General features: G+C 40.5%; 1 protein-coding gene across 5 annotated transcripts in view; it reads right to left on the minus strand.

The window, feature by feature from the left end:
* LOC121897888 (membrane-associated guanylate kinase, WW and PDZ domain-containing protein 2-like) overlaps window positions 1-17,087 on the minus strand; it is an 88,329-nt gene that overhangs the window by 27,230 nt on the left and 44,012 nt on the right. For 4 of the 5 annotated variants that reach the window (XM_042412676.1, XM_042412675.1, XM_042412674.1 and 1 more), the window contains 4 exons: window positions 15,996-16,115; window positions 10,988-11,212; window positions 9,324-9,552; window positions 8,582-8,661 (listed from right to left, as the gene is read on the minus strand). In XM_042412676.1, the coding sequence (XP_042268610.1) occupies window positions 8,582-8,661; window positions 9,324-9,552; window positions 10,988-11,212; window positions 15,996-16,044 (583 nt within the window). In that variant the 5' untranslated portion in view covers window positions 16,045-16,115. Of the gene's footprint in view, window positions 1-8,581; window positions 8,662-9,323; window positions 9,553-10,987; window positions 11,213-14,899; window positions 14,953-15,995; window positions 16,116-17,087 lie in introns of those variants that run through there. The other variant, XM_042412678.1, reaches the window with a different exon arrangement.

A 17,087-nucleotide genomic window follows, 5' to 3' on the forward strand; every position in this document is an offset into this window, starting at 1 on the left:
CTCCTCATGTCTTGCATTAAAGAGTCTAATTCATGAAATTCATGACTATGTCTGTAGGAGGGTATCTTCCACAGGGAAACAAAGCAAACCTGATGAAGTAGTAGAATCATACAGATTGAAATAGATGACAAATACACTAACAGTGAGTCATCAGGGATTTGGTTTGACCCTAAGCTTATTATTAAATCACAAATACACACACGCACACACACAACCTTTGTGGTAGAAGAGGAGGTCTAGGTGTGTGTAAAGGTGAGTGGGGGTGGCAGGTGGGACGAGGAGTTCCTGATTAGAATCAAAATCATTAAAATCAGGAACATGATCATTTTAGAAAGTATTTTAGGTGAGTTGTATGTCTGCTTGTGTTCAGACAACATTTCATATTTGAGAACTTGGGTTTTTGTGGAAAAACATGTTGGTAAGAAGTTCTTAATAATTTTAGTAAATAAAGTATTCTGGCAAGAACAATGTAATTAGGTACTAATTACTGGGAATCAACGAATGTCCTTGAAAGAAAAGCTCCATTTACACCCAAACAAATGTTTATTCATAATTAATTTATCATTGGAAACTAAATTCTGCTTATATGTTGAATTGTATGCTCATCTTCAGACAAATTTCACACGTTTGCATGTTCAGCTGACCTGTTGTGCACTCACTAAAAAAAACTCTCCTAGCATGTACTTTGAATTTATTTAAATACAAGTGCACAGAACAATGGCTCTATTTTATTTATAATTACAAGGTTCTTTGCACGTCTCGGAAATCATTAGGAAATAATTAAGAAATTATGGACCTGTAAAATAAAACATTACCAACTCGTTAATATATCTCCAAGTTCTGAAAATAATCAAAACAACGGCAGCGATAGTATTGAAAATCCAAAACATTACAAGACCATCTGAAGTCTTTTGATAGTCACACACACACACACACACACACACACACACACACACACACACACACAAATCCCCAGTCCTATTATTTTTACAATTATTTGGCGTGCGTGACACAGATACTGTGGCATCATCCCTGCATGCTGTAATGTAATTATGAACAGATTTGTGATCTTGATATCAATAATCCATGTGTGAATGTGTGTGTGTGTGTGCATGTGTGTGCTGGCAGCTGAGCAAGCTGACGGTGCAGCCCAAGGTGAAAGGGGTGCATGCCACAATTATCTTTGATCTGCTTTCCTGTTTGCTCAAACCGCCTACATAACGCTCCCATTACCTCGAACGACCCTTCTCACCCTCAAGGCGGACAAGTCAGATGGATTCACACTTCAAACCACCTTAAATTCCCTCCCACCCTGTCCGTGAGCCACCTTAAATGTTGGCCTAACTCATCCACTAGTCGCTTGCCCTCCCCCTAAAGTGAAAGGGAGACAGTTTCCATGGAAACCACCAGTAGAAGTCTTTTTTTTTTTCTCGCCTGAGCTGAGGGCTCTGTCTTGTCTCTATTTCCTGCTGCTGAAATACAGAGAGAGCGAGAGAGAGAGAGAGAGAGTTTGTGTGTTTTTATGCATTCATATGAGACTATATTTGGTGTGTGTGTGTGTTGTGTATGAGATGGCTGAATGAGTCAACTGTCATCTTCTTTGACACTAAATCAAACGCCTCATCATGTGTTTGTATACAGTATGAGCACCGCCTGTGTGTTCGGATGCTTGTTTATGTGCATCTGTATTGGTGTCTCTCCTCACATGAAGTCTAATTGTGATTCCTCTACATTAGATGAGTCATCTTCCCCCTAACACAAAGTCCCTGACCAACAGGCACGCAGGAACAGATACAATGAACTCATCTGACTCTGAAAAAAAACCAAACAGAAACACTAACCATGAACTCAAGAATAAACCAAAAACATGACCTCTATATTTTTAATTTAAAAAATCCCAGACTGTGATAAATCCTTTTGGTCCATATGTTGCCAGAAAAAGGTAAAATGCCCATCTAATATTTCCCCATCCCTAAGTTGACAATTCATATTGCTTGTTTTTGTCCAACCCACAGTCCAAAAATCTGTTATTTAGTTTAAAATCCTAGAAGAAAAAAAATATAAATATTGTTGTTGGAAACAATGAATTTTGACATGTTGCCTACAGAGAGTCTATAGCCACGCTAGCAGCTCTATGTGGCTGTATTTAGGCACAGCTGTGTTTTGAGGTAAATGCTAACATTAGCAGGTAAAATGCTAATGATGTTCAACATCTAGTTTAGCATGTTAGCATGCTAACATTTGCTAATTAGCACTAAACACAAAGTTCAGCGAAGGCTGATGAAAATGTCTTTAGGTTTACAGGCATTTGTTATTGTTATTGTTATTACAATTCATCCCGTAGAAGGATGTCTGAACCAAATTTCATGGAAATCCATTAAATAATTATTGAAATATTTCACTCTAAATCAAAATGGTGGACCAACTGACTGACTGACGTTGCCTCCCCTACAGTCATGCCACTAGCATGGCTGAAAACGATTAATTGATGATCAAAATAGTTGCTGATTAACTTTCTGTTGATTAACTAATTGATTAATCAACTGATAATTATAAGTCTATAGTTATGCGAGTACAACTCAAGTGTTGGATCATGTTTGTGCTATCAAGAGAGCATAGATAGGAAATAAAGATCAGTAATCAAGACAGGAATGAAGAATGAAGAGAAAAACATGAAGTGAGAAAAACATAGACGCAGAGAGAAATGGCTCTAGTCCAGACATGACAGTGAAATAACAGTGATGTAACTCAGAGGTAACATTTTAACACAGCTCCATCACTGTCTGACAGTGGATGCTTCAACTCTCATGATATTCAAACCTCTCTCTTCATCTCCATTTGTCTCTTTCATGCTTTTTTCAAGACGAAGTGCTGGCAGGACATCATCATCACTTCCTCTCCCTTCACCTCTTCTCATAAATTTTCATATTTCACTATTTTCTGCTCTGATGTCTCTACCTTTTCTTCTGTTGGTTACAGACGGGGGTTTTGACATTGTGACATCAGCCTCATTTAAGATTCCTGCCTCTAAACCAGACATGAGTGACACATTTTTGTCAACAGCACTGAGATTACTTTGAAACTGGCACAGGGATTGAGTGCATATCAAAGGCTGAATTGAAACCAACACTTGCAGTGATTTGAAGCTTGTCCCGCTCTGTTCTTGCCTCTTCTGAGCGAGAGAGAAGATATGGGCTTGCGTTATGTAACAAAGGACTCGACTGACAAAAAGACTGCAAGCGAGCCAGATCTGTGGTGACAAGCCTTTGAACTCTGGGAGTCAGCCTTAGCATATAGATATAATACAACGCACACAAAAGTTGCACATTTGCTCAAACACATCAACACAAACAAACATCTCCTCAAATTCACCCAAAACGCAGTATGGGAGCAAAGAAGCCCGAGAGGCTGAGCGAGGGGAAAGGGAATAGTGAATGAGGATATGAAATGCTAAAGGAAAGTGGAGCAAAAAGACCAGACATGCATGAGATGGAGGCAACGGAAAGGGAATAACAAGAGGGAAGATGCAAAAACAGCACTGACAAAGTATGTCTGAATGTTTGTCTGCTTCCTGCCTGAGGCTGTGAGACTGTGGGAAATCCTTCAGGCAGATGGGCAGTTAAAAACAGCAACACCTCTTCCTGCTGTTCCCTCCCCATGTTTATTGTTTTATTCACTCTCCTTGTAGAATCTGACATCCATGTCTCCATACATATTTCATTACTCAGAACTACATGTCCATTAATGTGGCTGAAAATGGAAAAATGACTTTAAATTGTCACTTGGTGTGTAAACAACCAAAAACATGCCGCGTAGCACTTAACTAAGAGCTGCAGGACATCGGAGTGATTGTTCAATGAAAAACAACAACAGGACGAGGAATGTATAGAGCAGCACACTGGATTAATTCTGCTGTCGTCCGCGTGGCTGTTTATATGGAAGAAAAGAGCGTTTCCTGGCATCTAAACCTGTTTTCTGGAAGACATTAATTCAAAGGTGCTGCAAAAGGATGTGATGTGTCATCCAGGACCTACACAAATGTTCTGGGGCGGCTGTGGATCAAGAGGTAGAGCGGGTCATCCATTAATCAGAAGATCGGCAGTTCGATTCCCGGTTCCTCCAGTCCACATGTCGAAGTGTCCTTGGACAAGACACTGAACTCCAAATTACTCCTGAAGGCTGCGCCATCGTTGTGTGAATGATTAGATTCTACTGATGAGCAGGTTGGCACCTTGCATGGCAGCCTCGGCCATCAGCATATGAATGTGTGTGTGAACGGGTGAATGAGGTTTGTAGTGTAAAAACGCTTTGAGTGGTCGGAAGACTAGAAAGTAGCTATAAAAGTGCAGTGCGTTTACCATTCACCATTTGCTAAGCGCCTTTGATTCCAAATCCTTTGCTGGTGGTGATCGTTCATGCATTAATATCATTTAACCACTGTTAATGGAGGCCAGAAAAAGAGCCATACCCTAAGTGATCTTCTTACAGTAGGTAAACCACTGACCAATGGATAAAAAGAATGAAAGAAATAGGAGGAGATGGAGGGCAGGTGTTGCCTTTGACATATTTCACTTTCTGCTATCAGGAAGGTCTAGAGATCCAATCAAGCTGCTAACTGGATAAGTAGAGCTAATGCTGGACTGTTACTGTTTGTGACTCTCAATTAAAATGACTCTTTTATAAAGAGCACACATGAAACTGGAATCTCCCAGTTCTGTCCCAGTGGTAAAAAAACCTTAGCAAAATCAAGTGAACTTCTGTAGTAATGCAAATTATATAAAATCCAGTTATGTAACATAACCTTATTTAACAGTTTGTCACATGGTTCACTGCATTTGTATAGACAGGAATGCTACATTGAAATAAATATGTTTTATTGTTGTATATTTAATATTTCTGTTTTTATTAGTCTGTAGCTTATTGTGCTATGGACTGCCCATGAGTTATGACCTTAATAAAGTCTGAATTGAAAAAAAATGAATATAGCAAACACCATTTCTCAAAAGTCCAAGACTCATGCTGTATAATTATGGCCTATTATGGACAGAGAGGCCTGAACAGTGTAGGTGTTTTTTAGAGATGACAGCTATAAAGCTGGAAAGCTGACATTAGAAGAGAACACTGATGAGAAATCAGGAGAACTGTACTTTATTAGTCATGCTAGCAGTGTGGCTCTATGGATGGCAATGTCGGTCTATGCGACCACTTTGATCCAGACTGAATTATTGTATAGATTGTCATGAAATTCAATACAGATGTTCATCTCCTAACTTTGGTGATCCCTTAACTTTTCAACTTTACTACCCCCAACTCTAAATGCGTATGAAACATGGACGGCTTCAGGAGGGGAGGTAGAGAAAGAGGCTATCACTGCATTATACTTAATAACTCTTATTACTATTTTCTATTTTCTTTATGTTGTGTGTTCTTCATGCTCTATGGTCTATGTTATTAATACTGTAGCACTTTGAGTTTCACTATGAATGAAAAGTACAGCACAAATTAAATGTATTATATTATTATTATTACCAAATATTAGACACATACACATTCTTCACAAATAATCTGTCATACTGTGGAATACCTGTTGGTTGTGAGTGTTTCTTGCCTATTCTAAAATTGTGTTTTTTCTGTACCTCTCTCTCTCTCTCTCTTTTCATCTATTATTTGTACTGGCAGGAGGTGGCAGCAGGGGAAAGTGGGCAGGAGATGTACATCCTCGTCTGATAACATCTTTGCGGACCATTAGCAACTGCATGGACTGGTATCACTTTGCAGCCCAGTCATTGCAAATCACTGATCTATCTGATATCAAATCCACACACAATTTACACATAAAACAATAACACATGAAAGCAGCTGCACACATTTAAAACTACAGATGATGGGGCATTTGAATTTAATGTGATTTTAATTATTTCTTATGACTATCATCCATCGCAGTATCAGTTGATAAATCTATCAATTTTTCAAGACCCACAAAATTCAAACTATTGTTGTTTTGAGGGGAGCTCAGGTCTCTTTTTAGGGGAGTTAAGCACCCCTGACTCCCCTGTAGTTTGAACACTGCTAACAGGCTAAACTAAGATGGTGAACATGGTGAACATTACGTGTGAAACATTAGCATATTAGCATTGTCATTGTGAGCATGTTAGCCACATGTTAGACTCTTCATCTTGTTTGTACACTAACAAATTAATAACAGTTTAACTATAAATCACAAAAGGTTCACATGGCAACATCAAGTGCTGTGAACAAGTGCAAGTGATGTCACAACTTAAGCTTTCCTTTCGCCTGATGTCTGAGACAACTCTAGTATTGTTTTAAAAGCACAGTGATCACAGACAGAGCCAGAAACAACAGAAAGTCGTTAATTTAAAACACAAAATAAGTGATCACAGAGCATCGCAGCTGACAGAGACTTGGCTTGAGAACCTTGCTGGCGTCGGTGGAAACCGATCTTTGCTCTGCCAAGCTGAAGTACGTCAGCCATGTTTGAGCATTGACAACAGTAGCATGTGTGTGTGTGAGTGTGTGTGAGAGAGAGAAGCAGTTTGTGCAGAACTGAGCGGTGTTATTAGAATTCCTGTCACAATCCGGCCCTTTACTGGGCAGAGGAAGAGAGAGAACGACGGAGAATGAAGGTGGGAGAGAAAGAGAGAGAGAGAGAGAGAGAGAGAGACTGCAGGAAAATTGAAGAGAGGGAGAGTGAAAGGGGAGAGAGAGGGAGACATGAGGAGAGCGCAGTGCAGGAGGGAGAATGGAGGAGGGAGAAAATTGAAGAGATGGAGAACAGAAGACAGGGAGAGAAAGTATCGATTCAGATCTCGCTCTGGTGACTCATATCACAACCTAATTCGCTGACCGAAGACTGTGACAGCAGCAGGGATGCAAGATACATATCTGATCACACCGAACCACCACAGATAACTGACTCACGGACGTTGGTGTCGTATTTTAGTTGTATTAAACCCCTGTTCTGAATTTTTTTTGGTCAGTTTTAATTTTATTTCCTCATCTTCACACACCTTTGTGAGAGAGAGAGAGAGAGAGAGAGAGAGAGAGAGAGAGAGAGAGAGAGAGAGAGAGAGAGAGAGAGAGAGAGAGAGAGGTACAGAGAGAGAGAGAGAGAGGTACAGAGAGAGAGAAAGAGAGGGAGAGGGGAGACAATATTGGATTATGTTGTCAACAAATCTCATGAAAAGACTAAAACCAACAATAAATTAATCCTACTAACAAGTACAGCGTGTGTGTAGCCAAAGCCTGATGCTGCTTATTCCTCTGTGCCAAAGAGCTCATTTTCTGTCCAAAAACTATTAAAAACACATCAGTGAGCCACACTCCTGCACTGGGTGACATGTTCCTTCACTACAAGGAATGTGGCCGCTGTATATTATTTTGAGTTGACCCATATACTACTTCCTGGTGTCGTAAATACTCACTGGGTAAAGGTTCCCACCCTGGAAGTCGGGACCCTGTAATGGGGTCACAAGATAAATCTGAGTGGTCACGAGATGATGAACAGGTTAGGAACAAGCCAGTTTCAAAACTAAAAAAACATATAAGAGCATATTTTTTCAGACTACTAATAGATTTACGTCTTGAGGCATCTAAAATGATTCAAGTTAAACAATGTAAGAGAGGATAATCTCTTTTTCTTTAACAGTTAACTAGAATGTGGCAAAATATGTAAGCAGACGCTGCTTCTTTTTAAGGGGTCGCATGCCAAAAAAGTTGGAAACCACAACGCCAGAGCATCAAATATTTAACAATCCACAGCTGGAAACAGTCCCTTACAAATGCACTATTTACTCCTGTTTGAATAACATTTGCTAAAAACTACCCACCCCAGCTACTCTAGAAAATTATTTAGTCTTTTTAAAAATGAAACTTTATATTTGTGACTTTTTTTATTTTTTTCAAGATTTACATCTTCAGATGGTCTTGGGCCTGAGTGCAACAGACAGAGAAGAAAGGTTAGAGAGATGGACTAACGTATTTTTGGTTTGGGTCCTTTCACTTGTTTACAATAAAAATATTTTTTAACATAATAAACAGTAATGTAGGTTTTGTTCTGTTTCTGTTGATATGTTTCAGTGATGTCCTGACACCGACAGCTGCTCTGATTTGAATTGATTACTAAACCTTTGATCGAAAAACAAAAAAAGACGCTTGGAGCAAATGATTAAACTCCTCCCTGCACATCTTGCAAAATACATCTAAGCTAATAATTAGTTCCAAGCAACAAAGGTCAAGAAAGGTTGAATTCATTAATCAAGTTTGTGCTTACTTTATTTCAAAACCCTCCTTTAGTACCCCTCCCAAAACCTGAGCATGGTGAGACCAGCAGCAGACTAACAAACACCTCGAACAACAGAGTATTTTTGTGCTCTTTTTCTCGAGGAGTGAAAACATGCTGGAGCAGTGAGTCAGGAACAGACAACGCAGACACACAAACAGCAGGAAATGCAGAGACAACGCACTCCCACGGATGCTGAAAGATGAGCTCGACTCAGATGAACACAAACTAAAACTTACAAAACAAGGGAGCAAACAGGGTAAAGAGGTCGTTCAGACTCACCGTCTTCCCTGCATTCTTCTGGTGGCTTTGCTTTCTTTGCGAGCCGAGGATCCAGCCATGATGTAGTTTTGGTGTTGTGACTGGAGAAGAAGAAAGAGACGTGTCAGCGAAGGCAATAAGGAGAGGAAAGGGGCAAACAGAGGTCAGAGAGAGACTGACAGAAAGGATAAGAGAAAGAGATGAGTGCAAAGTAACACTAATGATCTGTGTGTGTGTGTGTGTGTGTGTGTGTGTGTGTGTGTGTTTGTATGTGTGTGTGTTTGTGTAGGGGCAAAGAGAAACAAGGGGATTTCTAAGGTAAACTAAATGGTCATTAATCCACTAATTGGCCCTCAGCCGCTAATTAGCAAGGGTGAGAAGAGAGGGCAAAAGTTTGCACGTGTATGCATGTATGTGTGTGTGTGTGTGTGTGTGTGTGTGTGTGTATATAGTGTGGGTCTGATTAGCATTTAACATTATGTTCCATCAATTATTCAGCACAGAGGTCGGTGCTATAAAGTTTACACACCAAACCAAACATAAACCATGTTTTTAAAGTGGGTGCATTTTGTGAGTCGCATTACATTTTATTTGTTTTGAGCCATTTTTATTATTTTCAAGTGTTTTTTTTTCCATTATGTCATAAATGAAACACTTACTGTAACCATCTGTAACACTACAGACAAGCACATGCTGTTTATTGAGGGTAAAACCCTTTCTTCTTATGTAAAAGATCTTAAAAAACCTTCATCTTTTCTCTTACTCTATGAAGTAGACCTCCCCTTTCTCGGTGTAGGCCATCTCCCAGTTGTCGGGCAGAGGACCCAGCTCTTCCTCATCTGCATCTGGGACTTTGGCGGGGGATTTAGAGGGAGATTTTGGGGCCTCCTCTCCCTCGATAGGGGGTTCGGTGGAGGCTGGAGCCTGGATGGACACTTCAACAGCAACCTCCCCGGAGGCGTCTGTGCTCTTGTCCTCATGTTCACTGGACTCTGTGAAGCATGCACACACACACACAGTTATTCTCACATACAATCTGTTCCTCTCTGTATAGCTTCCACAAAATGCCACTCTGACTCTCTTTGGCTACAAACACACACACACACACACATGCAGATCTGGATGCACACTGCACACGCCATGCATGATGAGTCAGAGTCAAGCCACTGCAGAGCTATGAACCCCCAGGAGAGAGAGAGAGAGAGAGAGAGAGAGATTGGGTTCGAGGACGATGAGCATGAGGAGGAAACAACATGGGGATGTCAGAAATGGAGAAACAGGGAAAGACAGAGACTTTAGGGGTCAGAGACTGAGTCAGAAACACAAGGAACAGTTTTTTCAGTGTGAGGAGAAAAGCTGGTGGCATGTCAGTGGATGAAGAGCACGCGATAGAGGAGAGGAGCTATATAATCCTATAATATTTATGTATATCTCTTTTTATATAGGTGTTACAGTTAAGAGAGCTTGTAACAAACTTCTTATTCTTGATACAAGCCTTTGCTGTAATATCAGTATCAAATTATAGAGTAATTACAGTTTTAAAGCAAGTTAAAGCATGTATAAAAAAACAATTAAATAATTTTGTTTCTGTTACAGTCAAAGGAAAAAAGTTGTAAGTAAGAAACAACACAATAATAAGCACATTGCAAAAACCGAGGCAAGAAAGAGAGATAGAGGAAAAAGAGAAAGAAGAGAAGACGACAGTCCACAGAGACAAAGACAGAAGGAGAGGTCAGGAGAAAGAAGATGGTAGATAGAGGAGGGGAAGAGAGAGGGGAGAGTTGGGAGTATTAATAGAAACAAGGACAAAGGCCAGTGGCGGGAGAGCAAAGACAGCAGGAGAGAAGGAGAAATAAGGGGACAGGGAGACGGGGGTTGAAGCCAAAATGAGACTCTGGACAGTGATAATAGTGGAGACATTAAAGTGCCCTTGTGCATTCTGTTACATAAGGTTATGGAGACCCTTTGCAGTTCACACTCATGCAAGCGAAGTCTGTTAACGTCTGTAATGACTGGTTAGGGGACAATTTGTGGTCAGATTTGTAGCCATCTGCTCTGGTTGGACAGTATAAACTGCAGACATGAAACTGGACTAAAGGAGGAAAGAGACTCCTTATTTATCCGTGAGGGACGATAAAAAGGTACCGTAACAATTGGTATGACAACTGGCTTGTTTCTTGGTTTTACTCAATCATACCAGTGAGACAGCAACAAATAACCCATGAGACAGTCCAGGCCTTCAAGCCAGATTTTCTCCTCGCCTAAATATGTTGTTGTAAAATGTCTTCATGGTCATGGCGTTTGTGAAACAGACCGTGTTTGAATCTAATTTCAGTCTCGTAGATGAAAAATGTGTTAAGAAAAAAAAAAACATCACAACAGAAAATGGATGTTTTTCTCACTCACTAGTTTTCCATCCTACATTACCTGGTGTGATGGCCACCCCATTGCCGTTGACGACTGGGCTCTCCTCTTCCTCCTCCTCAGGCGGCTCCAGGCTGGCGCGCTGCTCCATGTTGCTGACTGACTGGTTCCTCTTCCTCTTGCCCTGGGCGCTGGGCCGGGCTCCGGGCAGCAGGGCTTCACTCACATTCAGAGGAGGGGCTGCGGGAGACGGCTCCGCTGGAGGTTTCGGTGTGCCGTAAAAGTTATCTGAGGACGAGAGAGGCGCAGCAACGATTGTGTTAGAGGCCACATGAAAAGAGGAATCTCAGGTGATGTAACACACCATCTGGCAGGCAGAGTGGAGGTCCACTGCTTGTGGGCATCTACGGCTTTGAACAGATAAATGCCTTTAAAATTGTAAGACTTGTAGGAAGAGTTCAGCAGAGCTAACAAATGTTTTTAACTGAGAACTGATCATTTTAATAAATCTAAACAGCTAGTCGTAGTCACCGTGCAGGAAGAGGAAAACTGAGTCAATCACAGGTTCATTTAGATTCAATCTGGTTTGTGTTTTGTTAGAAATGGACGGATCCAAATAAAAACATTGTTGAATATATACAATCCTCACTACTCAGTGAGATGGAAAGAGATAGAGGCTGGCACAACAGATGGGGTCCCAATACAGGCTATAATAGGGGACAATAACCTGAGAAAGCACATTAGAGAAGGGGCAAACCCATGGTTGGATATATCACTGAAGATCTGGTTCAAATTAATCGCGGAAAACGACTTGAAAACTCAAAGTAGATTATTAAGACGGATTGGGTTTGATTCTGAATTCATGCCAAATAGAATAGATAAGAGTTTTAAAAATTGGGAAAGGGGACCTACAATATTCTTGGAGCTCTTAAGTAAGAAGAAAATTAAAAGTTTTCAGGAGATAAAAGACCAATATCATCTAACAAATTCGGATCAATATAGGTATTTGCAATTACGGAGCTATCTAGAGGAAACAATGAGGGGGGTCATAAACGGGAGGACAGAAATTATTGAGATATTTACTGCAACATATGAATCAAAATTGGGAACGAAGCTTATTTCAAGACTATATAAGGTGGTGGAGGTGGGAGAGGGATGCAAATATTGTTATATCAGTGGATGAATGGGAAGAGATAAATGAACAGCAAAGGAGAACAACCTGTTCTTTATCTTGGAGAGAACATGGGTGGAAGAATATTATAAGATTTTTTAGAACACCAGCACAGTCAAAGTATCACGATACAAAGTGCTGGAGATTGTGTGGAGCTGAGAAAGCTGACCACTTCCATGTGTTCTGGAGTTGTCCCTCCATTCGTACCTACTGGCAGGAGCTTAAGAAGTGTATGGATAAAGTATTGAAGGTAAATCCTCCACTTACATTTGAGGTGTTATACTTGGGGATATTGGGCATAGATTTAACAAGATTTGGGGACAAATATATTTACAGAACAATGCTGATTGCAAGTAAAAAAGCGATTACCAGAAAGTGGTTGAAGAATGAGGTACCTAAGGTCGAGGACTGGGTCGAGGTTATGCACAATATATATGGGATGGAAAAGTTAACTTTCTCTGTGAGACTGGAGAGGGACAGATTTGAAAGAATTTGGGAAAATTGGATAGAGTACATAAAACCAACTAGATTAGACTTTATCTGAGATGTACATCATAGGAACAAAGACCCCTAGTTCATATTTCATAGCTACAGGTGTTGAAAGGTTCTGTTTTTTTGTTTTTTTGTTTGTTTGTTTTTATTTTATTCTATTTCACAATATCTGTAATATCAATCACATGGTAGAACTCTGTTGATTCAACTGGCCATGAGGTATGGGAGATTGTGAATAACTGTTGTGCTCTGGACATGTGTATATGTATCCATGTATGTATATATAGTTATAGGTATATGAATAATATATTTTATATTTTATTTTATCCTACTTTCCCTCTTGATATGTATGAGTAGGCACAGTTATTCTCTATCTGGATCCAAAGTAAAAGACTAAGGAAGACTGTCATATTTAAATGAATAATATTGTAATATTGGAAATAGAGAAAAGAATATGTCATTGTGTACCAGTTGTAAGCAGAATGAATGTGAAAATGGTAAATAAAAAGAAAATTTAAAAAAAAAAAGAAAAAAAAGAAATGGACAGATCCACCTTGTGCACCTATGGCAGGACAGTCTCCCTTTCCACTGTCATTTTTGGGTTGAATACAGCTTTTGCACTGCTTCAACATTAAACTACTTCAACAGACTCACAAGTGTGCCGGCTCTCAAAGCCCAAACCAGCTGTCCTTTTACCTTAATTGAGCTGACTATCTCAAAACTACAACTGTTGTTTGGACTGAAGACATACTGTAGGGCTCTATGTTTGTCACAGGGTGGATGCAGTGAGAGTAGGAGGAATAATAACATATAACATTTAGAGATAGTGTTTGAATAATGGCCTCGTCCCCCACATCTCATCATCATCTCCTAAACAGCAGACAGCGTCCTTAATGGGTTTGGGGTGAGATTTCAGCTTCTCCTGAGAAAAAAAAAAAAACTTGGCGCAATCCTGGAGAAGAAAAATAAAGCATCCAGAATATAAATAGAGCACTTTAAATATGTCAACATTGGCAGGCGATGTCCCTTTTTATGATAAATTAATATTAATAAAGTTGGAAGTTAATAAAACCATGTCTCTGTGCTTTTGCTGCTTTTTAAAACTTATTTTACAACATAATAATAGCTGTGCACTTAGGCTACAGCTATAGTGTCTTAGTATAACATATGTATGTATTATTATTGGCTGTTATTTGTCTATATTTGTATCTTATGAAAGTGATAAAAAAGGTTGCACTCAGTTATTCATATTTGGGTAAACAATAGAGCCACAACTACAACTACAATAGAAAATAACCTTTTTAAAAGGCGCTTACATGACTGCAGACACTTCATTACACTACCTCCCATATACTGTCAACATCATGAACCCCAAGAGATTATAATGATTATCTAGAAAAACGGCATTTTGATTTTTGATTGAGAACAATGTCTTCAGATCTTTGATGAAACACGGGATGCATCTTGACGCTACGCTAACTGTGTGGAACATCTTAAAAGGGAGAAACAGGTGCGATTTCATGATTAAATGGTTACCAAAACTGCACAGCACCACCTGATCTTTATGGACGCAACCTCAGCTGCGTCATTCCACCCATGTTGGTGCAAACAGATTTGTTTGGAGGCGCAAGCACAAAAATAAAAACAAACCATATAAATAGCATTGACGCTCTCTCATTCCACACCCACTGTAATGGAAAACTGAATACACTACAGTGCATTGAAAAGGAAAGACATGAAAGTCCTCTGCGTATCTTACTAGAGATGGAAAGAAACATCCTCAATATAATAACGTATATGCTCTCCTTTTTGACAGTACAGCTTTCTGTGTGCTTTATACAGTACTGTATATTGACTGAGTACATTTCTTCCCTCATGCTATTTGCTCTTAAACCACAATAAAGTTTGACTTTTATTTGAAATTCAAATAAGACCCTCACTGTCAGAAAAATACATTTTTTGATTAAATATTGAGTGTGAGTGAGAGGCAGAGATGTGTTATTTTATAATCCTTCAAAGTGGAAAAGGAGTAGGGGTTTCACAAAGAGGAAACACAGAGAGGGGACAGGGGCAAACAACTGAGCAAAGAAGAGGGAAGGAGGCAACAATGAAGGACAAAAGGAGGATCAGCAGTAAAGATGTCCACAGACATCAGTTTACTTTCATCACAGCAGGAGGGGGATAGATATTAAGGATGGCTCAATCACTGCCACCACTTCCCCTGCTGCCCACTATATAGATTTATCACATCATGACTGAAATATGTGCACACACAGGCACATGTAAACAAAGACACAAGTATGAACACCAACCTGTGAAAGCATAAGGTCAACCTGAAGAGATGCTTCACAGAACATAAAGCAAGGTTCCTCCTGATGCACCGCACCGGTTTTAAAAACGATGTTCCCTTGATCTTGAATGCTCCTGGTTTCGCCTGAAGGCATCATGGCTTTATGAACAATTCAATATCCACCTTCAGCTCTGACTCATCTCACATCATCACATACGTAAGCCGTATGTGATGCACAAACACACACAAACACACACACACACACACATATGCACAACAATTACCTTGAAGAGTTTCCTCATGATACTCCAATGATGTCTGATTTTGGCCTTTTTCATTGACTTCTAAATCTTTCTCTTCCTTTTTACCTCGTGCCTGTTATTCCTTCTTCTCTACTTTCTCTTATTTTAATGTTTATTACAAAAATGAGTTGCAGCACCTCCAGTGCAGCCACCCAGAAAGAGACAGCTTCCCCCAGTGGGCATAAGTAAGCTCTGTGTTAAGGGAAACATACACTGTAAACATGCAAAGACACACAGTTATGACAGGAACACGCCAAAACACAGCGAATACAAATACACACAAGTGTGCATGTGCACATGCCCCCTACACACACACACACACACACACACACAAACACAAAATTTGTGTGAGTGTGTTCAGCCGCACATGCTGACAAAAATTGCTACTGGGCAAATGAACCAGCAAATCCCCCATCTGTAGATGTATCCCTGACAGTGTAGCAAAGCAGATGCACAGACTTGACATGACTTGGAAATGGCATTCGTCCAGCTTTCTCTTTCTCTCTCTCACACACACACACACTAAAGTAGTCAACGAGGCATTCAACAACCATCAGAGGAAGCTGTAATACATGACTCGGTGCACAAGACTCATTTTGTTTACTTAAGCAGTGTGTAAGAGCATCACCTGACACACCTAATCCATCAAGAAAAGACATCTACACTGTCGCACGAGAAGGCAGATTACATTTAAAAATAGAAAAATTGCTCTACTGAGACATACGCTCCCATTTTTACTCCCCAAGCACCTGTACTTGTCTCACGCAGATGCAAAATGCCTTCCTGCGCAGCAGCCACAGTTGTCCCAAAACTCACCTTCATAGGTTCCACTCTCTAGCAGGGCTCCACTTTGCTCCAATTCCATAAAACGCTCCACACTCACAAAGTTGTAGTCCACCCCCGGCACCTCCCCCTCCTTAGGCTGCCTGGTTGTACCTGCAGGAAGAGAAAGGGAGAGAGGGAGAGGTCATCAGAGCCAAATAGGCCACTTGAGAAGAAAAGGCAGGAAGGCAGAGAAAAAGGGCTGGATAGAAAAAGACGGCAGATTTGAGGCTACAAAGTGTATGAGAGGAAGTGGGAGGGAAAAAAAGGAAATGAAACAGAAGAGGCTCAGTGAGGAGTCATCACTTGTGATAGCCAAATCCATTCACACAATTGTGTGTGAGTGACAGCAAGAGACAGCTAGAGAGGAGCAGGGAAAATATGCTGAAACAGCAAACCGCCGTCATTCAGTTCATACAAGCCGATCCTGTGCTGTTTTAGTAATGAGTCAATCAATACGCCACTTTTACCAAGCATAACTCAAACCTCCTTACACAGCACACAATACTGTGCTGACTGGATTACTGTCGGAACAGCAGGAATGCAGAGGCACCGCATTACCATACAGCAATTAGAGCCTTCCTACATAAACGCTCTAGAGATCGCCATCAGTGCTGCTGCGGCGGCTCGGCTCGGCTCAGCTCGGCTGTGTGATGGCAGCGGTGGGAGTTTCGAGTTTAATGAGGTGCTGTGTTTGTGTCTCTGCCAAGTGGACTTTGAGCTCAGGCTCATTGAAGTCCGCTGGTGTTGATTCCTGCTCTCTATTGATCATGCCTGAAACCAGTGATTGGCCCGGCATGGGGAGGGACTCCACTCTCAGAGATTTTCCCAGAACTCAGGCCCACATGGTTAAAGCAAAGTCGGATTGATCTGGGCTTGTTTTGCCAGAACATCAGGTCTGGCTGTAGAATAAGATCTATGTTCTCTCACAAGGATGTGGAGGGGAAAAAACATGTTTTCAGGTATAATGGTACCTATGAAACACTAGGACAATAATTGGAGTATGAACTGTGGGAGATTAAAACAGCAAGAGGTGGATGTGCTTTAGACACGCACACTGCACACACACACGCACACACGCAAACA

The sequence above is a fragment of the Thunnus maccoyii genome, chromosome 5 (genome assembly GCF_910596095.1).
Source record: "Thunnus maccoyii chromosome 5, fThuMac1.1, whole genome shotgun sequence".
NCBI classification, from domain to species: Eukaryota; Metazoa; Chordata; class Actinopteri; order Scombriformes; family Scombridae; genus Thunnus; species Thunnus maccoyii.